The sequence below is a fragment of the Cervus elaphus genome, chromosome X (assembly GCF_910594005.1).
Source record: "Cervus elaphus chromosome X, mCerEla1.1, whole genome shotgun sequence".
Taxonomy (NCBI): domain Eukaryota; kingdom Metazoa; phylum Chordata; class Mammalia; order Artiodactyla; family Cervidae; genus Cervus; species Cervus elaphus.
In genome coordinates, this window is record NC_057848.1 from 47,605,545 (window position 1) to 47,628,789 (window position 23,245).

At 38.6% G+C, this 23,245-nt stretch overlaps 1 protein-coding gene across 2 annotated transcripts in view; it reads right to left on the bottom strand.

Annotated features, from left to right (window-relative positions):
• The window catches only part of TENM1 (teneurin transmembrane protein 1), an 882,499-nt gene that overhangs the window by 180,660 nt on the left and 678,594 nt on the right, over positions 1 to 23,245 (bottom strand). For both annotated transcript variants that reach the window (XM_043896987.1, XM_043896986.1), the window contains 4 exons: positions 22,146 to 22,331; positions 20,562 to 20,585; positions 18,545 to 18,691; positions 1,866 to 2,082 (listed from right to left, as the gene is read on the bottom strand). In XM_043896987.1, the coding sequence (XP_043752922.1) occupies positions 1,866 to 2,082; positions 18,545 to 18,691; positions 20,562 to 20,585; positions 22,146 to 22,331 (574 nt within the window). The remainder of the gene's footprint in view (positions 1 to 1,865; positions 2,083 to 18,544; positions 18,692 to 20,561; positions 20,586 to 22,145; positions 22,332 to 23,245) is intronic.

A 23,245-nucleotide genomic window follows, 5' to 3' on the forward strand; every position in this document is an offset into this window, starting at 1 on the left:
TGACTTTCTCCCTTTAGTTGAGTTCAGTGAGTCATTTAAATATGTATCTCCATGTCATGGAAGTTGTTATTTCATTTACCTTCTTTTCTTTGTTTCGACTGAATTTCCTTAAGCATGAAGGTTTTTTGTTTCCTTTGTTCCTCTGGAGTGCAATAAACAAGCCTCTACTATCTAAATAAATACTTTGACTGAAGCCATTTGAAATTACCCCAGACTTGTTATTGAACTGGGGGAGATACTTCAAAATAGGGATGACTGAGTCTCTTGGAAGAAGGCAAACTTTGACTAGATCCCCTGGCAGAGGTCTTTCTTGTGGTACACTGGCATTTGAGTTTGGGGTTCTGTCTAAAGATTGAAAAGGTTAGAACTGCACATAATAAACATAATGAGAAGCAACTAAGCCTGTGCACCACAACTATCAAAGTCCACATGCTCCAGGGCCCGTGAGCCCCAACTACTGAGGCCACGCACCACAAGTACTGAAACCTATGCACCCAGAGCCTGTGTCCCACAACAAAAGAAACCACTGCCATGAGAAGTCTGTTACTACAACAGGGAGGAACCCTTGCTCGCTGCAGCTAGAGAAAGCTGGTGCATAGCAACAGAGACCCAGTGCAGCCAAAAAAATAAATAAAAAATTTTTAAAAAACCAAAAAAATAACAGATCAAGAAGAAAGAAAAATAAACATAATGAGACATTTTAAAGTTTCAATAACAGTTCTGGTATACAATTTGGGAGAAGGATGTTGACTGTTTTAAATTTCCATGCACGTGTTTTTTTTACCCCCTTTCTACTGTGTACAGGGGTCAAGACTGAATTGTAATTTTCTTAGATTGTCACTCAGATCAATATAAACTCTTGACTGAGCTTTTCTCAGGGACTGATAATACCCACCAGGATGCGACTGTGTGGGTGGGATGTAGACAAGCGCTCCTGGACAAATACTTTCCATGTTTTTTTTTTTTTTTAAACTTTCTTTTTGTAATAGTCTAGAAGCTACTGAAATATCAGAAACAGAATGAAGGGAAGACTCTATATTACATGCTTGGGGGGATATTTCTTTTTTATCCTCTGGTCTTTCTTGCATCTGAATTGAACTTGCAGCTGCCACAACCATCTTTCTATCAACCCGAGAATGAAGTTTCTGCTGAAGGTGGTAGACTAGAGAAATTTAAAGGACCTGGGGCCTTGATGATGTTACTGAAGCCTTAGCTCAGCCAACCCCTGAGCCCCACAACTGCTGGACTTTCTATTTTGGGAGATAAACATCCTTACTGTTTAACAACAGTATTTAAACATGTTTAATTGCGGCATGAACAAAAGAGAGGACATTTTAAAGCAATCAGAAATATTGACTTCACTGACTTACTTATATCTAGTGCTAATGACTAAAATGTATCATTGCTGAAGATGAAGCAGAGAAGGACAATGAGCAAAATCATGTTATTACATTTCAAATAAGTAAGTTAATTTAAAAAATTTTTTTCATCTAATGGGTTGAATTTTGGTCTCAGGTCTTTAGTGACAATTCACACATTTGAGCTTCCCTAGAAGACAGATTTTCACAAGTCTTGCATTTCACTTTAGAACATCAAATGCACCAAATTCTCTCATATGGAAACGTTTTACACCCATAGAATGAAACTTAAAATTTAGTTTCTTAAATTCAGGAATTTTTCAAATCCAGAGCTAAACAATAAATTTGAAAATTACACTTGTTTTTTTGTCATTAAAAGCCTTGTTTACACTTCACCACGAATAATATACATCATGTGAGTTTTGTGTGTGTATGTGCATGTTTCTTTCACAGTTAAAGAAAAACATGACCACTGTTCATTAAGGAATAAAATAAATACATATATACCTGCTGTCAAATGAGATCTCTGGAGGAATGACATGAGTACTGTCCTTGCCAATAAGGAATTTGATTCGATCATAGAAAAGTCTTGAAGTGTGCTGAGACAAGAGAGATTGGCTTTGCTGAATGAGGTCAAGAGGATCTGGTGAGCCCTGGCAGAGAGGACTGACATAACAGTTGCTTTGTTGACAACAATCTGGGTCCACACAGTCAGTCAAACCATCTGAAAAAGAAATTTTGGAAATTTAGCTTTAGGAGAAACAACATAATTTAAAATATGTACAAATGGAGAAAAATCTAGAATATAGTCAAAAGTAACTGTCCATGTTTTGAGTTTAGAATCTATTAAATTCACATATTTCTCATGATTTATCTATCACTCTCTCTGAGTTTACATGGCACATCAGTGAAATTCAAACTATTTTGTTCATAAATCTTTCCTTCCTGAGTCCTCCTGAAGTACCACATTGGTTAGCATTTGAAGAGAGTATTCTGTTAGTTACCACTTTTTAAAAAAATTAATTTTTATTGGAGTATGCTTGCTTTACAATGTTGTCTTAGTTCTACTGTCCATCAATAGGAATAGACAGAGGAGATGTGGTGTATATATACACAACGGAATATTACCAATAAAAAGGAATGAAATTGGGTCATTGGTAGAGACATGGATGGACTTAGAGAGTGTCACACAGAGTGAAGAAAGTCAGAAAGAGAAAAATAAATGTCATATACTAATGCATACATGTAGAATCTAGAAAAATGGTATAGATGATCCTATTTGCAGGGCAGGAACAGAGATACAGATGTAGGAAAAAACATACATGGATATCAAAGGGGACGAGGGGTGGAAGGTTTTGGGAGATTGACATATATACACTACTGATATGATGTATAAAATAGATAGGGCTTCCCTGGTGGCTCAGATGGTAAAAAATACACCTGCAATGCGGGAGACCTGGGTTCAATCCCTGGGTTGGGAAGATCCCCTGGAGAAGAGAACTGGCTACCCATTCCAGTATTCATTGACAGACTTTATTTTCTTGGGCTTCAAAATCACTGAAGATGGTGGCTGCAGCCATGAAATTAAAAGATGCTTGCTCCTAGGAAGAAAAGCTATGACTAACCTAAACAGCATATTAAAAAGCAGAGACATTACTTTGCCGACAAATGTCGGTCTAGTCAAAGCTATGTTTTTTCCAGTAGTCATGTTTGGATGTGCGAGTTGGACCATAAAGAAAGCTGAGCACCAAAGAATTGATGCTTTTGAACTGTGGTGTTGGAGAAGACTCTTGAGACTCCCCTGGACCACAAGGAGATCAAACCAGTCAATCCTAAAAGAAATCAGTCCTGAATATTCCTTGGAAGGATTGATGTTGAGGCTGAAGCTCTAATACTTTGGCCACCTGAGTGAAGAACTGACTCATTGGAAAAGACCCTGATGCTGGGAAAGATTGAAGGTGGGAGGAGAAGGGGATGACAGAGGATGGGATGATTGGATGGCAACACTGACTCAATAGACATGAGTTTGAGCAAGCTCCGGGAGTTGGTGATGAACAGGGAAGCCTGGTGTGCTGCAGTCCATGGGGTAGCAAAGAGTTGGACAGGACTGAGTGACTGAACTGAACTGATAAAATAGATATCGCTCTTTTGAAGTTTCCTTCTTCCTCAGCAAGACCATTCCTCCAGGAAAATAACTATTTCTTATATTTTTTGAATTTATCACATCATGTACATTTCTGAACACACAATCAACAAAGGCTTACCAACCTGAATTTGTTTGTACTTTAAAAAATTCTCCCAACATTCTTGTCTAGTCTTAACTCTCACAATAGAAGTTGGTATTCTTATGGTGACAAAATGTCTAAAGTAGGGCAGTGATATTCACTTCTGAAAATTACCTGGAGAGTTTGAATCAATTATTGGAGAGTTTTTTAAACCTGTATATTCTTCAGTCCCACCTATTAAAGCAGAACTTCCTCAGAGCCCAGGATTATGTCATACTTAATCTGGGTGATTCTGAAGCATACTAAATTTTCAGAACCACATTTTTTGAGAGTCTGTAGAAGTGACTAGAACTTACTTGTCCCAAATAGCATTATTTGAGGCATATACTAAGTAACTTCCTGTATACAGTGATAAGTGGCTCTCTTTCATTCCTAGGCCTTCACCCTTTCTTCTGGACTCCAGAATCCAGGGTTGTTCCAATAAATTAATCACATAAAAGCTTCATTCTTTGGTAGAGGAATGATGTGGTACACAGGGGTTCCAGGAGGAAGGGAGACTTGAGAATACAGTCATCCCTTGGTATCTGAGGGTGATTGGTCCCAGGACCCCCACGGATACCCAAATCCAAAGACACTCAAAAGTGAACGTGTGAGTCCACTCAGTTGTGTCCGACTCTCTGACCCCATGGACTCTAGCCTGCCAGGCTCCTCTGTCCATGGGATTCTCCAGGCAAGAGTACTGGAGTAGCTTGCCACTCCCTTCTCCAGGGGATCTTCCTGACCCAGGGATCGAACCCGGTCTCTTGCATTGCAGGCAGACTCTTCACCATCTGAGCCACGAGGGGACTCACTCCTTTATATAAAATGGTATAGTATTTGCACATAACCTATGCATATCCTCCTGTATACTTTGTCATGTCGAGATTGCTTATAATGCCTTTGTTGTTTAGTTACTAAGTCCTGTCTAACTTTTTGTGACCCTGTGGACTGTATCCTGCCAGGCTCCTCTGTCCATGGGATTTCCCAGGCAAGAATACTCGAGTGGGTTGCCATGCCCTCCTCCAGGGGATCTTCCCACTCAGGGATCAAACTGCATTGGCAGAAGGATTCTTTACTACTGACCCGGGAACTAATACAATGTATTAGTCCACAGTTCTAAGTATAATGTAAATGCTATGTAAATAGTTATCAGGGGTGTGCCAAATTAAAGTTTTGCTCTTAGGAACTTTCTGGAATTCTTTTTCTTCTTCCAAATATTTTTGACCTGTGGTCGGTTGGATCCACAGGTGCAGAATGTGAGGATACGAAGGGCTGACTGTAGATACACAGCCCTGTGTTAGGTGCCTGGGAAGTAAAAAGCTAAAACCAACTCTTTTCCTGTTTTTAGGAGCTCAGAGCTTAGTAGGAGGAATAGGCACACAAAACAGCTGACTCTTACATTTGTTAAACCTGCAATAGGCGATACAAGAGAGTTAACTGCAAAGAGAAGGGGCTGGAGCGATTAACTGAGCATATAGACACTTCATTCCACACCCAATATGGAAAAAAAAAATTAAAGTCCTTTCGAGGTCCTTAAAGCAGACAAGTGGCTCTAGTGTCGATACTTAACAAGGGTAAATATAAAGATGCTCAACTTCTTGCTTGCTGTGGAATAGGGAGGTGCAGATGGATCACGGCTCCTTAGGCTGATGATGAAAGTCGCTGGCACGAGTTTCATGTGGCTGTTTTGCTCGCTCTCAGGTGCTTACAAGACTGCTCCTGTTGAGCTGGAGGGGGATGCACCACAGCTGGAGGCAATGGAAGCCAGGAACACCAAGGGAGTAGGCGTTTGGAACAGTAGCCCCAGGGCACCCAGGAAATATTTTTCCCCACATGAGGTCCTTTCAAATTCCCTGTACCATAGACACTACTTTGATTTAAAATGCAGTTTGCTGCTTTCTGGCCTCCGCTGTTAGTTCAGTGTATTTTTGCCCCTGATTTTTGCTTTTCTGTATACATGTTTTTCACTGATGAATAATTTTTAAGTGTGGATTAGTTTCACTAAGAGGTTCCCTTCTTGTCCCCTTCCTCCCCTCATTCAGCAAATTTTATGAACAGATTTTCACTAGATTGTAGATGCTGCAACCTGCTGCAACCCTCCAGGACATTGCTCATAGCCTCCTCTTAGCACCTTCCCTCTTTACTCTGCTAATGAAACATCCGGATGTGCTGAAAAGCTGGCAAAAATATCAGTCTGATGAAAATAGTTTTCCAATGTCTGGAATTGGTGCATAAAATACTAAACAATGAAAAACTGCTTTTTCAGATGGGCAATCACCTTTATCTTTCAATTGGCAGCGAATGCAGTAGTCATAAGATTGGGCTTTCACAGGTTTCAATCTGTCAACTGCACTATTCTAACTTATTTTTGAAAAGAAATGGATTTTAAATAAATAGTAATGCCCAAATGATCTTCAAAACTGGAGTCTAAAACTAATCACAGAGCCAATTGAAAATTTGGGCTCACATTCTCATGGAATTATGTGCTATAAATTCCAAGCTAATGTTTCATATGCCATAATTGTCTATTGTATGGGGTTGACCCTCTAAGACCTCTGTTTTCTAAGAGAATAGTACAACTTCTCTTGAATCTAGAAAGGCTACAGGCAAGCCAACCAATAATGATATGCAACCCCTGAATTATAATTCATAGGTGAGCCCAGTACATGGGCAAAGATCTACTTACCAATTATCACATTGGATAACACTCCATACAGTATGTCTAGACTGTTACAAAGAAGTGTAAATGACAGTCACACTGCTTGTGTGTGGGTTGCTTTTTTTCTTTCTTTGGCTATTAATGGATCTTTTATCGTTCTGAACTGGAAGCTGTGGCACCGTCCTGACAGCCAGGCTCAAGGTGTCAGATATGGACACATGAAATGTTAACTTATTTTTCTTTTGGGGCCTATTCCCTTTAAAGGAATAAAAATAAAAGCTAGCAAAAAAAGGGAGGTTAAATTGTCTTAAAGGACTAAACACAGCATTCACTGATCCTAGCTTTGCCAGCCAGTTAAGGGCCATTCCAGCTGGCTCAGTTGGCGATCATGAAGATCAAGGACACTGATTTCTTTGGAACATTTCTTCACTATTTAACTTTTACCTATTAGATGCATGCCCTTGGTTGAAAGCCGGATTGAATAAGGGAATATGAACGATATAGGGAAAACCCATATTTTCCTAATCCTTAAAATGAATTTCCAAATGTATATCCTCTTAGGGACAGCACCCATATTATCACTTTGATGAAAAGGGACAGCTAGTTCATGGTAGGCTATCCAAAAGGATTTGGCAACATGTATAGATTAGTTAGGGGCTTTCCAGGTGGCACTAGTGGTTCTTTACTAATGTCTCTAATGCAGGAGACACTAGAGATGGGGGTTCCATCCCTGGGTGGGAAAGGCCCCCTGGAGGAAGGCATGGCAACCCACTCTAGTATTCTTGCCTGGAGAATCCCATGGACAGAGGAGCCTACTGGGCTACAGTCTATAGGGTTGCAAAGAGTTGGACATGACTGAAGTGACTCAGTACGCACACATGCATGCATGCATAGATTAGTTAACAGCCTTCCAGGTGGCTCAGTGGTAAAGAATCTGCCCACAATGCAGGAAACATGGGTTAGATCCCTGGGTCAGGAAGATCCCCTGGAGAAGGAAATGGCAACCCATTCCAGTATTCTTCCCTGGGAAATCCCATGGACAGAGGAGCCTGGAGGGTTGCAGTCCACAGGGTCACAAAGAATCGGATACAAGTTAGTCACAAAACAGCAGCAGAAACAGCACAGTTTAGTTAATATGTATCAGGTATGGCACTAGGTACTCCCTTGTGTATTATTTTAACTAAATCCCTGTGACAACCCTGTCTGGTAGACATTCTTATCTCCATTTCACAAATAAATGAGGGGAAGCCACAATGTGGTTGGAAGAAATTTGGGAGTCATATTAATACCCAGTGTTCTGACTACAAATAACATGCCTGACATCATCATCCAAGAAGTATTACTAGTACTAGTGGCCTAGGTGTAAGACCTCCAAGTGCCTGACTAATGTGATATTTAGCTATTTTATTAATTTTTTTAAGCTATTTTAAAAACATTTATTTAGCTGACTGTGCCAGGTCCTGGTTGTGGTACGTGGGATCTCCAGTCTTCATTGAGACATGCAGGATCTTTTAGTTATGGCCTGTGGGATCTAGTTCCCTGACCAGGGATCAAACCCAGGCCCCCTGCATTGGGAGCACAGAGTCATAGCCACTAGACCACCAGGGAAGTCCCTTAATGTAGTATTTAGAATACATGAAGAGGTTAAGGTGAAAGAATCAGACAACTTTGGTCTAACCTTGACTTTGCCATTTAAAAATCAGTGCAACTCCTGGATTCTCAGTTTCCTCATCTGTTAGATGGGATGAGCAGGGAGCTGTTGTGAGGATCATCACACGCTATCATGATCATATCAGCACAGTGCTTAGGGTTTAGTAGCTAGCACTCTCAAGAAATGTTACTTAGCTATTGTCATTAACCAAATTCTAGACTGTACAGACAACAAAGAGTCCAGGGACAGAGTCCTAGGGGTAGATGTCAATGGTTTGCAGTGGCAGCTTAAAATGTTCAGACCCACTTCTTTTCAAGTTGCCTTATCACTGACCAGAGGGCAATTAACTTCTCTGTAGCATATTCAGTTCATTAGAACTTGTTCATTTTGTGAACTCTGCTTCGTTAGGTTGTCAGATAGGTAGGAATCTATGTGGCTCTAAATGGACACTAATGCTACAGTAAATCTTTATTCATTGAATTTCACAAGTTCAGAATTTGTTATCATTTGGACAGGGGCTAGACTGAAGCTTAACCTTTTCAGTGCATATAGAATAGAGGATCTGCCAAGCAAATTAACAATGAAAAGGAAATTGAAGGGCTGATCATTCCAATGATTCAGTTGAACAGAATCGTCTCAGACATTTAGGAACCTACAAACAATGGATTAATTTCGAATCATTCATAAATATTTACTAAAGCAAGTCCTCTACTAGGCAATCCTGGTAGCTTCACAGTTGCTCTTATAAGCATGAAAGGTAATATGATTGTATTTCCTTTGGAAATAGTCTATAATTCATCTTTTTTCATTTACTCAGGCTGACTTTTACCTTAGTATTCTGCTGCATTAGTAAAAAGAAAGTGGGAGAGGTTCAAGGGCATTTGCATTGTAACCGCCTGTATCATTGTTATTGCTATAACCTATACACTTACTTTTTCCGCATCAGGAAAGTAAATTGTATATATTCCACTAATGTTCACGTCCTCCCCACCTGCCATCAATGGCTTCCACATTGCTCAGAATAAAAGCCAGTGTTCTGACAAAGACCTACTTTCTCACAGTCTGGTTCTCCACCATCTCTCTCTTACCTCTCTTACCTTACCTCCTTTCCATTACCGTATCCCACAACTCCTTTCACCACTATTTCTATGCCTGGAAACTTCTTCTCTCCAATGTCAATACGGCCCACTCCTTACTTCATTTAATTCTTTACTCAAATGCCACCTTCTCTGTGAGGCTTCTTCTGACCACAATATTTGAAAGTCCACCTCTGTTGCACATTCTTATCTTGTTTTAACCTGCTTAAAAATTTCTCCATAACACTTACCAGCTTCTATCATACTGTTTAAAAAATTAGGGGGTTTATTGTCTGCCTCTCATAACTAGAATATAAGATCCATGAAACAAGGATTTAGTCTTCTTTATTCATTGCTATTTCCTCAATGACTAGAACAGTGCCTGAGTCCAAGTAAGCATTCAATAAATATTTATTGGATGAATAAATAGATGTCCTAAAAGTCCTATTTATAGGACACTTATAAACGTACCTAGAAATTAATAAATGTTCAACTAATACATCAAAATATGTAGGTTATAGATGCATTCTTCATTGACACCACACCTTTATTACCCACTTTATATTGAAAGTGAAAAAAGGTGAAAGTGTTAGTTGCTCATCATGTCCGACTCTTTGCAACCCCATGGACTATAGCCCTCCAGACTCCTCTGTCCATGGAATTCTCCAGGCAAGGATATTGGAGTGGGTAACCATTCTCTTCTCTAGGGGATCTTCCCAACTCAGGGATTGAACCCAAGTCTCCTGCACTGCAGGCAGATTCTTTGCCATCTGAGCCACCAGGAAAGCCCTACTTCAAACATTCTCACTCATTCTCACCACAAGCAGGAAGATGTCAAGTATTATTAGCCTTAGTTGATGGATGATGTGACAAATTCAGTTATAGAATGGTTAACTGAGTTATAGAGTTTAGATGTTCCAACTTCCACTTGTATCTGGAGTCACTTAGAAGTTTAGGTTCTCATAACTAAGATGATCTTCTAATAAATGAGTTCCTTGGAAATGAGGAGGGGTATGGTCAGAAGAAAAAATGAGGAATACGCTGCCGATGCCAAGCCTCTTTTCTCAGCCAAAGCTTAAAAGTAAATGGAGGGGCCCCTAAACAGAGCAAATGTTATCAATTCACTGCTCCTTCTATTTCATTTTCCTATTTATTAAACACTGCAGCATGCTGGTGACATTCAAAACATGAGGCTTATTGATCCATGAGCTTATATGTGTTCATAATTCACCCATGGTGTTGATTTCTAGATCTAGAAACACTACATCATTAAACTGGCTTGCAAATAGCTTTTGTCCTTAATGAATGGTGACTTGTTATGAAGAATGATTCCTGGAAGATCATTCTCTTTTAGGCAATTAACTTATTGATTTTACCAATGAATATGAATATAGCCCACTGGAAGAGTTTATATAAGAAAAACTTTGACAAACAGGTGACAAATACTTAAAAGATAAGAGGGAAAAAGGCTATTTTGATTAAACACTCTTATTATGCATCTTTTTAACCTCTGTGACAATCTTTCCACAGTATAAAAAATTACCTTCCTTCCTTTATAACTTGAGTGAATAAAATAATCTTTGATAGCTGATAATCTTTAAAAATTTACAATGTTCTGTATAATCTGGCCAGTGCCTACCTTTATATTCTCACCTCCTACCAATCTCTCCCTGACTCACTGTATTCCAGCCACAATAACTTATCTTTCACTTTCTAGAAGAGTCTAGTACAGTTTCACCTCAGGGCATTTGTACATGTTGTTTCCTTGGCCTGGAACATTCTTCTCCTGACTCATGTCAGGCCTCCCTTGCCACATAGACCTGGTTAGGTTCTGCTATATATGTTTATAGCACTCTAAAAATTTTATGGCATTCTTTACAATTGTAAATATATACTTATTTGTGTGGTTTCTTGTTTAATATGTAAACCATAAACTCGTGAAGGCAGAAAGTCACTTGTCTTTTTGTCCTTAGTGTCAAGCACAATACTTGGCACAAGGCAGTGATGAATGAATGGAAAATTGGGTATCCAATTTGAAATGTTGGGCTGAAAGGTAAATACTTGAAACAAACATTTGGATCAGCACTATCCAATAGAACTTTCGCCATTGATAGGAATGCTCTAGATATGCCCTAACACAGTAATCACTAGCCTCATGTGACCACTGAGCAATTGAGATGTGGCTAGTGCAGCTGAGAAATGAGATTTTTAAGGCTATTTCAATTATATTTAAATAGTCACATGTGGCTAGTGGCTACCATATCAGACGATGCAGGTTTTGAGATCTCCAAATAGATGTTGAATGATCTATAAACTCAGCCAAAGAATATAAAGAAATTTGAAAATTTTATGAAGTCCAATTTATCATTCTTTTCCTGTTGTGGTTTCTTTCCTAGCTTTTATGTTTAAGAAGTCCTTTCCAATCTTGAGATCTATCACCTATACTTTCTTCCAATTGTGTTTGAGTTTTCTTTTACTTTCAACTCATTAATCAGCTTGAGTATTTCTATATATTTTATTCTTTTGGAATATGGCATAAATTGAAAATCTAAGTTTTTTCCCTTAATAAGTTGTCTCAGTTCAGTTCAGTCGCTCAGTCATGTCTGACTCTTTGCGACCCCATGAACTGCAACACTCCAGGCCTCCCTGTCCATCACCAACTCCCAGAGCTTGCTCAAACCCATGTCCATTGAGTCGGTGATGCCATCCAACCATCTCATCCTCTGTCGTCCCCTTCTCCTCCTGCCCTCAATCTTTCCCAGCATCAGGGTCTTTTCAAATGAGTCAGCTCTTTGCATCAGGTGGCCAAAGGATTGGAGTTTCAGCTTCAACATCAGTCCTTCCAATGAACACCCAGGACTGATCTCCTTTAGGATGGACTGGTTGGATCTCCTTGCAGTTCAAGGGACTCTCAAGAGTCTTCTCCAACACCACAGTTCAAAAGCATCAATTTTTTGGTGCTCAGCTTTCTTTATAGTCCAACTCTCACATCCATACATGACTACTGGAAAAACCATAGCCTTGACTAGATGGACCTTTGTTGGCAAAGTAATGTCTCTGCTTTTTAATATGCTGTCTAGGTTGGGTGCACTGGGAAGACCAAGGAGCAAGCGTCTTTTAATATCATGGCTGCAGTCACCATCTGCAGTGATTTTGGAGCCCCCCAAAATAAAGTCAGCCACTGTTTCCACTGTTTCCTCATCTATTTGCTATCAAACGATGGGACCGGATGCCATGATCTTAGTTTTCTGAATGTTGAGCTTTAAGCCAACTTTTTCACTCTCCTCTTTCACTTTCATTAAGAGGCTCTTTAGTTCTTCTTTACTTTCGGCCATAAGGGTGGTGTCACTTGCATATTTCACTCAGCCCCACTTATTTCATAATGCTTCATTTCCCCACTGACTTCTGATGCTGGTTTTATCATATAGTAAATACTTGTACTGGGGTGTGTTCCTGAGCTTTTATTTGGTTGTACTGGTCTGTCTACTCTTACATTAGTACCACTTTGTTTTAATTATCATAGTTTAAAATTATTCTTTAACATATGATAGTTCTAGCTTGTTCTCACTATTCTTTGTTTTAGCTATTCTGATTCATTTAATACAATGTCTAAACTTCTTTTCTCATGTCAATTCATACGAGCCTGTAATATACAGTGATTACATTTTCCAAATCCTAAACAAGGACACTAGCTTTATTAACAGCAGTGCTTCCTAAGGCCCACCTGACTTCACACTCCAGAATGTCTGGCTCTATGTGACTGACCACACCATCATAGTGATCTGGTTCATTAAGATCTTTTTTTTGTACAGTACTTCAGTGTATTCTTTCTATCTCTTCTTGATCTCTTCAGCATTTACTAGGTCTCTACAATTTCTGCCCTTTATTGTGCCCACCTTTGGGCAAAATATTCCCTTGATATCTCCAATTTTCCTGAGGAGATCTCTAGCCTTTCCACTTCTGTTGTTTTCCTCTAGTTTTATGCACTGTTCATTGAAGAAGGCCATCTTGCCTCTCCTTGCTATTCTTTGGAACTCTGTGTTTAGTTGGATGTAGCTTTCCCCTTCTCCCTTGTTTTTTGCTTCTCTTCTTTCCTCATCTATTTATAAAGCCTCCTTGGATAACCACACGGCCATGATGGAAGGCCATGATGCCTTTTTGCTTTTCTTTTTCTTTGGGATAATTTTGTTCACTGCCTCCTGTACAATATTATGGACCTCCATCCATAGTTCTTCAGGCACACATAGATCTTCAGGCACACATATTTCTTCAGATGGAATTCTGGTAGAGGTATTCAAAACCATAAAGGATGATGCCATCAAGGTGTTACACTCAATAGGTCAGCAAATCTGGAAGACCTGGCAGTGGCCAAAGGACTGGAAAAGGTCAATCCTCATCCCAATTCCCGAGAAGTAAAGTAAAGTTGCTCAGTCGTGTCCGACTCTTTGCAACCCCACGAACTGTAGCCTACCAGGCTCCTCTGTCCATGGGATTTTCCAGACAAGAATACTGGAGTGGGTTGACATTTCCTTCTCCAGGGGATCTTCCCGACTCAGGGATTGAACCCGGGTCTCCAGCATTGCAGACAGACGCTTTACCATCTGAGCCACCAGGGAAGCCCATTCCCAAGAAGGGTAAGTACTAAAGGATGGTCAAACCATTGAACAATTGCACTCATCTCCCATGCTAGTAGAGGAGGGCCTGGCAATCCACTCCAGTACTCTTGCCTGGAGAACTCCCATGGATGGAGGACTCTGGCTGGCTACACTCCATGGGGTCACCAAGAGTCGGACATGACTGAGCGACTAAGCACCCATGCTAGTAAGGTCATGCTTAAAATCTTGCATGCTAGGCTTCAGCATTATGCAAACTGAGAACTTCCAGATGTCCAAGCTAGGTTTAGAAAAGGCAGAGGAGCCAGAGATCAAATTGCCAACATTCACAGGATCATAGAGAAAACAAGGGAATTCTAGAAAAACATCTACCTCTGTTTCATCAACTATGCTAAAACCTTTGACTGTGTAGATCATAACAAACTGTGGAAAGCTCTTAAAGAGACGGGAATACCAGACCATCTTACCTGTCTCCTGAGAAACCTATATGCAGGTCAGGAAGCAACAGTTAGAACCCTGTATGGAACAACTGACTGGTTCAAGATTGAGAAAGGAGTACCACAGTGCTGTCTGCGGTCACCCTGTTTGTTTAACCTGTATGCTGACTACATCATGAGAAATGTAGGACTGGATAAATTACAAGTTGGAATCAAGATATGTGGGAGAAACATCAACAACCTCAGATATGCAGATGATGCCAGTCTAATGGCAGAAAGCAAAGAGGAACTAAAGAGCCTCTTGATGAGGGTAAAGGAGGACAGTGAAAGAGCCAGCTTAAAACTAAATATTAAAAAAACTAAGATCATGGCATCCAGTCCCATTACTTCACAGCAAATAGAAGAGGAAAAGGTGGAAGCAGTGACAGATTTCCTCTTCTTGGGCTCCAAAATCACTGTGGACAGTGACTACAGCCATGAAATAAGGAGATGATTGCTTTTTGGCAGGAAAGCTATGACAAACCTAGACAGTGTGTTGAAAAGCAGGACATTACTCTGTTGACAAAGGTCTGTACAGTCAAGTGGTCATATACGGTTGTGAGAGCATGACCATAAAGAAGGCAGAATGTCAAAGAATTGATGCCTTCAAACTATGGTGCTGGAGAAGACTCCTGAAAGTCCCTTGGACTGCAAGGAGATCAAACCAGTCAAACTTAAGGGAAATCAACCCTGAATATTCACTGGAAGGACTGATGCTGAAGATGAAGTATTTTGGTCACCTGATGCGAACAGCCGACTCATTTTAAAAGTCCCTGATGCCTGGAAAGATTGAGGGTAGGAGGAGGAGAGGGCATCAGAGAATGAGATGGCTGGATGGCATCACTGATGCAATGGACATGAACTTGGGCAAACTGGGAGATGGTGAACGACAGGAAGGCCTGGCATGCTGTAGTCCATGGGGTTGCAAAGAGTTGGACATGACTGGGTGACTGAACAACAACAACAAAGCAAGACACATGATTGACACATGACAATGTGGTTACCGTAAGGTTAAGTCTCCTCTTTCAAAAGCACAAGATGGTGCACATGCTGTGTGCTTGTTGACTAAAGGGATACATGAGGTTAAGACATAGATTTGTGATTTCTGTGGTAATTAGTTCATATATGTACAATGCAAAAGAGAGTTTTCTTTTTTTTTGATTCATGTCAATGCATGACAAAAACCACTACAATATTGTAAAGTAATTAGCCTCCAACTAATAAAAATTAATGGGAAAAAAAATCCTAGTGTTCTTCGTTCTGTTTTTACTGTTCAAGGAGTTCTAAGGTAGCTCTGAGACCTGTGACACCCACATATTCAATGCAGCCCAATTAGCTACTAAGAGTCACAATGCACTGAATCAGAGTGTAACTAAAGTCAAAGCTGCAGGAAGTAGCAGTAATACTAATGAGTATTCAAAGCTGATTGCAATGCAAAAAAACCAAATACTATTCTTTAAGTATCAGCAACGATATGGAGTAATGAGATAGCAGCTACTTGAAGCAACTGCTTGAAAGTTGTTGTAATTTTTTTTTTTGGATAGGGAAGATTTCTTAAGAATTAACATTAAAAAAAATAAGGACCATATTTTTCTCCCCAAAACGTTCAGTTGGTACTTTCTGATTTAATTAAAACTCACACACCTACATGTAAAAACAAGTATGCAAATATTAATCATAAGGCATATCCAATCATTCTGGATGGCTGGAAATGAACCCTGCCATTCTGGATAGTTGGAAAACTGAGACCAACAAATGAAGGGCATTTAATGTATTCTTAGGGGTGTTACTTAAACAGTATAAAAACACATTTATTGTCCAAAATTTTAGTCATGGGTCTTTCAGAGGCTATTTAATCCAGCTATTTAATCTATCTTTCCATCTCAAGGAAGAGCTGAATATTTATTTGTCATCAGTATCATCTTAATCCTACCAAGGAGCCTCCCTCTCCTACGCCCTAAAGAGACAATCATAAAAATATGCTAAAGTCACATTGGGTCTTTCATTTTTGATTCTCACATAGATGCACACTTTTAAAGAAATGTTCATAGGTCAAAACAGATTCAGCAACAACTATACCTTTTGTATCTATATATACCACAGCTATTGAAATTTGACAATCCATTATTTCATTACTATTTAATTGATCCATTCATTAAACATTTTTGACTCCCTTGAGGTAAACTTGAGGCCACAAAAAATGCTTGATAATTAAACATTCAATTATTTTTTTTAAATAAAGCTGTACATTATTAAGAAAGGAAACTTATTGTGGCTCAACACTGAGTCAGAAATTTTACTTGCATAGGTTGTTAAAGTATTTTCTGAGCATATCATTTGAATCAATATATCAATTGAGAAATTTCTATTACTACACCTTCAATCCTTTTTGTAAATAAGCAGACCACCTAGGTTCATACTCTGGCTCTATCATTTACTTTCTATATGATCTTGAGCATTTTATTTAACTTCTCGGTGCCTCAGTTTCCTAATTTGTACAGTAGAGTTAATAGTAGTTTCCACCTCATGGAGATTAGGTGAAATAATTCACATAAAGGACTCAGCACAGTGCCTTGTACATTGTAAACATAATACAAGTGAGATAATATTATTAGTAATTATATTTGGCACCAAACTATGGATTCTGGGACTTCCTTGGTGGTCCAGTGGTTAAGACTCTGCATTTCCAATGCAGCAGGTATGGGTTTGATCCCTGGTTGGGGAACTAGGATCCTACATGCTGGGTGGCGTGGCCAAAAACAAACATAAAAAAATAGACTCTGGGTCACACTTAATATGTAACAAGAAAACAATATAGACAGGATATAATTAAGTGCTGGATTGTATGGTGCATATGATAAACACCATGGTAGACTAGGGTGGTGGAGGTCAGGCATCATGGGAGATACACCTTGAGTTGGAACTTAAACGATGGACTGAGAATGATGGGTGTAGAGGATGAGTCTTGAAAAAGAGGATGAGTCTTGGTGAACCATAAAAGGCAACTTAATAGTTGATCAGTGTACCATTTAATTGAAAATCTCACTCTGGCCTCCCAAACAAAAATTTCAATTTGGAGAGGAAGGAACAGTCTCTTCAGAAAATGGTCTGTTATCCTTGGTGTGTGTGTGTGTAAATGTGTGTTGACAGAGTGGTGATTGGTGAGAGTTTATCATCTCTCAAGTAGCTCACATGAATTATCTTGTTTAATACTTATAACAACCCTATTAGACAGTTGTTATTATAAGCCCCATTTTGAAGATAAGGAAATTGAAGCACAGAGATAGAAAGAAACTATTCCCAAACCCAACAGCTAGAAGTACATAGCAGAGCTCATATTTGAATCCAGAAATTCTGACTTCAAAGCCCTGTGCTCTCAATGAGAAAGTTGCTTCTACTTAAAATTCATAAGGTCTTATAACTTTCCGAGGCAAACTGTTAGCTAGAACAATAAAAGAGGACACTTTTATGTCCAATTTTGTGCTTAAATGATGATCGCAACCTTATTGTTTTAAGCCCTACGTGCTCAAATGACAAGGTATGCAATTGTCTAGGCACAAGTAGAAACCTTGAGGAGTTCAATTTAATAACCTACTTCATTTTAAGTTAATATACAGAAATTAGAAATAATTTTTTTCCTGTCAATTTCATGTTTTCTTGATTAGAAAGTAAGAGGAAAGCGAGGATTTATGGTTTTAGGCTCATTCAGAAGTGATCTGGGTTGTTTTGAGGCTGGTTGTACAATGTATTAGATGACTTTGTTTGCTAGCCTAAAATAGAAGTGGTTACCCTGAGACCTCAGAGCCACATATGGCTTTTTAAAACATGTGCAGCTCTTGAATTAAATATAAAATTTCTACTGTGAATTGTCTTGATGCCATGTCCTTTGAAAGATATAAAGTGCTACTAAAAGGTAAAGACACAAGAGGGAGCCCTAAATAACCAAGAATAAAGAAAAGTACCTCATAGTGCATGTAGTACAAGCTACACCAGCATCTGACAGTTTAGACATTGGCACATGGATTTTATATAGCATAATAAATGCCATAGGTATGGGAGGTAGCATGGTTGTAACAATTAAGAAAAGAGAAAGTGAAGTCATATAGCCTTGAATTGGAACCTTGGTTCTGTCACTTTTGAGCTTTGTGATCTTGGAACAGTCACTTACCATTTTCACTCCAAGCATCAGTCTTTCTATTTAATAGGGAAAATATTACCTATACCTTATAGCTTTATTGTGAACATGAAATTACATACAATTCATACAAAGAGTTTGGAGTATTGCCTGGTTACAGTAAATGTTCGATGAATTGAGATTCAAAACATAGTGTGACCTTATATTGTTTAAACCAAGGATTCCTAACTTCCCCTTTTGGCCAGATTGGTCATCACTATGCTAGAGGCTGGGATATTCCTTTCTTATGTGAACATTTAATAAATGACTCACCTCCATCATTGTCCAGGTTATCTCCACAAAGCATTTCCATGACAACATTGCAGCCTGTCCCACTCCAACCCACTTGACACACACAGTGCCAACCATTTTGATCCAGGGTACACCGCCCGTTTCCAAAGCAGAGCCCCGGGCAGCCATCTGAAAAGACAGCAGTGAGCAACACATTCAGAGAACCAGCATGGGATTGGCCAACGATGATCTATCTGCCCATAGGGAAAAACCGAATCATCTGGTGAGATGCTGAGATGAGGTGTTAAATAAATGGAAGAGGGGCTTGCTTGCTTATACCACCTTCCTAGAGAGCTTGTTATTCCTTACTCTGCTGTGCTTTTCCTTAGAGAGCCAATTAAACATTATTAATGCTAACCCCAATTCCCAACCTCTGATTCAGATAGGATAAAAACTATGATGGGGACAAGAAATGCGTTTTGTTTCTTTTCAAAAAAGGTATCTCTTCATTTCAATCAAAACTGGATGGATGATATTGTATCCAGTCATGTGAAAAAGGTGGGAAAAGACAGCCATCTCTAGGAAGAGACACTTCTCCTAACTACTGCCACTTTGCGCTGATTTTTCCCTAGTGATATGTTGCTTCAGGACTTAGGTATGTCGGTATACAATTCAGGTCATACCATTAATTGCCCATATGGTGTCTTAGAAGTATGCTGCACTTGCTTTACATCATTTCAGCTTTTCTCATCAAGATTATTATTGATCTGAGAGCTAAGGATTGATTTTTTTTTTACTTATCTGGTATTTCTCTCAGAAACTAGCATAATAGTATACCTGTTGTCAGTGCTCAACAAATATTTGTGGAATTCATGCATGGCAAATTTGGACTTTCAGAATTCTAGGGATAACTTAATAAATATAGTCAAGAGGAAATCGTTATGCTTAAATGACTTCTATCCATTGGTAACCCTAACCACAAACACTAATGACACTCTCTGTTTAGACATTTAGTTTCTCAGGGATGACCTACTCTCTGTACCAGTGGTTCAGAGATAGGCTATCCCCAAGGACAACTCTGCATGTCCCAAGTGCTCACTGGGCAGATGAACAGGGAGAGAAATAAAGGCATATTACTTCTGGAAATTTCTCCAGTAGCAATGCAGGACAAGATCTAGATTTTACAAGATCTAGATAGTCCAGTGGATGCTCTTTTCATTTTCTGTATTTGAAAGAAAATTCCAGAAGTATAAAAAACAAAAGAATGCTGTTTTTAATCTGTAGAAGCAAGCCAGTATTTCTTACAAATGGTTTTTCTAGCAACTATCAACAACAGAGGAAGAAAAAAAATGACAGATGGCTGTTAAAAAATATGAAGATTATATATATATATATATATATATATATATATGTTCATCACAAAATAGTATAGGATGAACATGTATAAGATCAAGAAATTTATCTAGTTCCAGTCTCAGGCACATACAAAGGAAAAAGAGAAACTAGGCATAATTTGAATGGGAAATTTTCAACCTTCTGAGGCTGAGGTAATGAAAGGCACCAGGGTATCTGACAGAAAAACTCTTGTAGTCTCCATCAAAGGCAGATCCCTGGGGGGATGGATGATGAGGTACTAACAGGGGAATAATTCTGCCCTTGTAAGGATACTGTACATGGACATAAAGCTATATTGTTATGTTAAATAAAAAGTTCAGCTGTCTACCTAAACCTAGTTTATTTAATAATTACTTCTCTGTCAATATAAACAGACACACACACACACACACACACACACACACACACACACAACTCAACATAAAGACAAATAATTCTTAAAACTGCTTAATGATCTATGGCAAAAAAAACCACATTGATATTGGGAAAGCAAATTACTTTTAAGTCTATTATAGCATGAACCTGGCAATATCACACTTAAGACTGCCAAAATTAAAAACAATAACATCCCCCACCACCAAAACCCACCAACAATTTCTTTCCCACATGCATATTCTCTGTTTAAAATAATTTTCTCTTATAAAACTAGAGAGAACAAGCTTACCTCGGACAGCATCTAAGTAGTGAGCTAAAAGGGGGAAAAGAGTGATGGAATGAATTTCTGGGAGACCAAAGCTATACAACAAGTACTAATGGTTACCATCTGTTGCCTGGGAGGAGGACAGAAAACAGAACACCGAAATGCCTGCAGCTCAAAAGTTGGTACACTGGCCTGTGTAGTTTGAGAATAATATTTTCTTTGGGAAAGATATTAATGGCTTTTCTGCAAGGAACTCTATTAGGCTTCCTAAAAATGTGTCACATTTCGCTAAAAGTATAAGAACTGCATTTTTATATTTCAGTAGTAACTTTCAGGAAAGAGCACTAGCTTGAACTTCTTATTACTAATATCTTTAGAAGGGGGTTCTGGAGTAACCACTTTGGTAATCATCGCAATATTTGAATCCTCCTAGGTGAAGGCAATAAACTTACTCTAGTGCAGGAATGTAATTACTTAAGCTGCATCTGAATCTCACCCCTCACCACCTTTTTAATGAATTTTAAATATTTTCCACAGTCATAGAACAAGACTAACTGTACCTTTAGTAGAGTAATAATACAGTTTATTAAAATTATATGTTATATATATTATACATTACTTTGGAAGGTTCCAACCATTATAACAAAATACTTTCACCTAGAAATGAAAGCTGTAGTCTAGTCTAGTGGGGTAAAAGAGCTCACAAACAATGAACCGGGTATCCGGAGGCTCACGCTTGCTTATAAATTTTCTGTGGGTTCATAGAATGACACTGAACATAGTGTGACCCACTTTCCTTAGCCGAACAATGGGAATCGTACTTGTCCCTCTCTATACACGGGAAACCTTTGTGGCAGATACATGTATGTGTCAAGGGCTATATATATATATATTTTTTTTTTGAAAAACTGAGTATTTTATAATTGAAACATTAATTAGTGTTTTTTTATGGTGTGAAGACCACATGATACATTAACTATCACATAGACTTTTTCATACCCACAGACTGTTCTCCCAGGCAGTATCCTAAAAATTTGTGAAATTGGTGAGGAGGGATGAGAATGGATGCTTTCTTACAAAGTATCTATACTACCCAATAAACAATTCAACACAGATGTTCTTTTGATGGTAGGTCAGGAGTGTCTGCCTTACGCATTAAAGATAGCCCTTAATGATATTGAATGGCCGTGGATAAAGTAGTCCCATTTAATGAAATGGGACTTAGAGGCAATCTAAGTACTTTCAACCCAAACAATTCATACTTTTCAAAAGGAAAAATGGCCAGTGAATGCTACCTTTACAACAAAAGCACTTCTCTTATTAACTAATGACACTATTCTAATGTATCATCTTTCATTTAATAACTCAAAACACTTGAAAGCAGAAAATACAAAGAATACCAAAGTAACGAAAAAGAAAATGGCACAGAAGTAAATAAAATATTATCCTCGAAACAGGAAACCTCCTAGTTAAGGAAACTTTCAAACTTATGGACAACCCTCCTACTTCTCTCCTCCCATCTCAAAGTCTACAAAAACCCAGGTGACTGACTTGTTAGACTGCGGTACTTTCTCAGTTACTCCAGTGTACTTTGTTTCAAGTACTTACCGATTGTGCAGTGGTCGCCCTCCCATCCAGGGCTGCACTCACACTTTCCATCTTTGCACTGGCCATGCTCAGCACAGTGAGAATGACAGGAGCGTTCTTCACACGTTGGTCCAACCCAACCTTCTTCACATTGGCAAATTCCCCTTGAACAGACTCCGTGGCTACCACACTCCATGGTACACAGCTCTGTGGGGAATTTAAAGAAGATATATTTACATATTTTATTACAACCAAAGTCTGCTCTTTCAAAAACACATTACAATGACCAAAATTTCAGTCTATACCTATATTCAAAAGGTCACAAAGACTTCTAGCATGTGAGTGAATGTACAAAGAATTCTATTAAAAAAGGTAATTAAGTCTCTAGGTATAAAATAAACTCTAAATCATATTGCTTTTGAGGAGTCCAAAAAATGAAAATAGCATTCAAGGCTCAAAAATGAAGTCAGTGGCAAACAAATGTCAGGTGGTTTTCACTCAAAATTCAGTAGGGCCACAGAAATTTTGTTGCAGAGATTTTTGTGTCGCTGTAAGAAATCACTGGGGAAAACACACATAGTAAAATATGTGTAAATAGTAAACAGTTAGTTACTAACATAGTAAATAGTTAGTTACTATCCTAACTTCATTTGGGAAGACAGGTTTTACAATCAGAAAGGTGATAACTTTCTAATACAATTCATAGTACACAAGAGGTAAAGCTGCCAATGATAGTAATCAACTGGTTTCCCTGATCATACTAACAATGTTTGCATTTATTTTAAGTATTTGGAATGACTCTTGATTGATTATTATACATCTTCTTATCTCAAAATGTCATTCAATATTTAGCCAATGTAATTAATATGTATTACCAGTTCTTTCCAGTTTCTCTCTCCTGCCTCATTGACTTATTTTTTTTTTCTTTTTTTTTTTTTTTCATTGACTTGTTTTTTGAGGCACACTGAATATATAAAATCATGACAGTAGAAAGCCAAAATAAAAGTTTGGTTTGACTGTTTCTTGATGAAACTCCCTTGCTGGAGGGGCAGAAAGGAGATAAAAGCCTGTCAAAAGAATGCCATTGGTTTGGGGTGAATGAAAAAGAGAATATTCTGGAA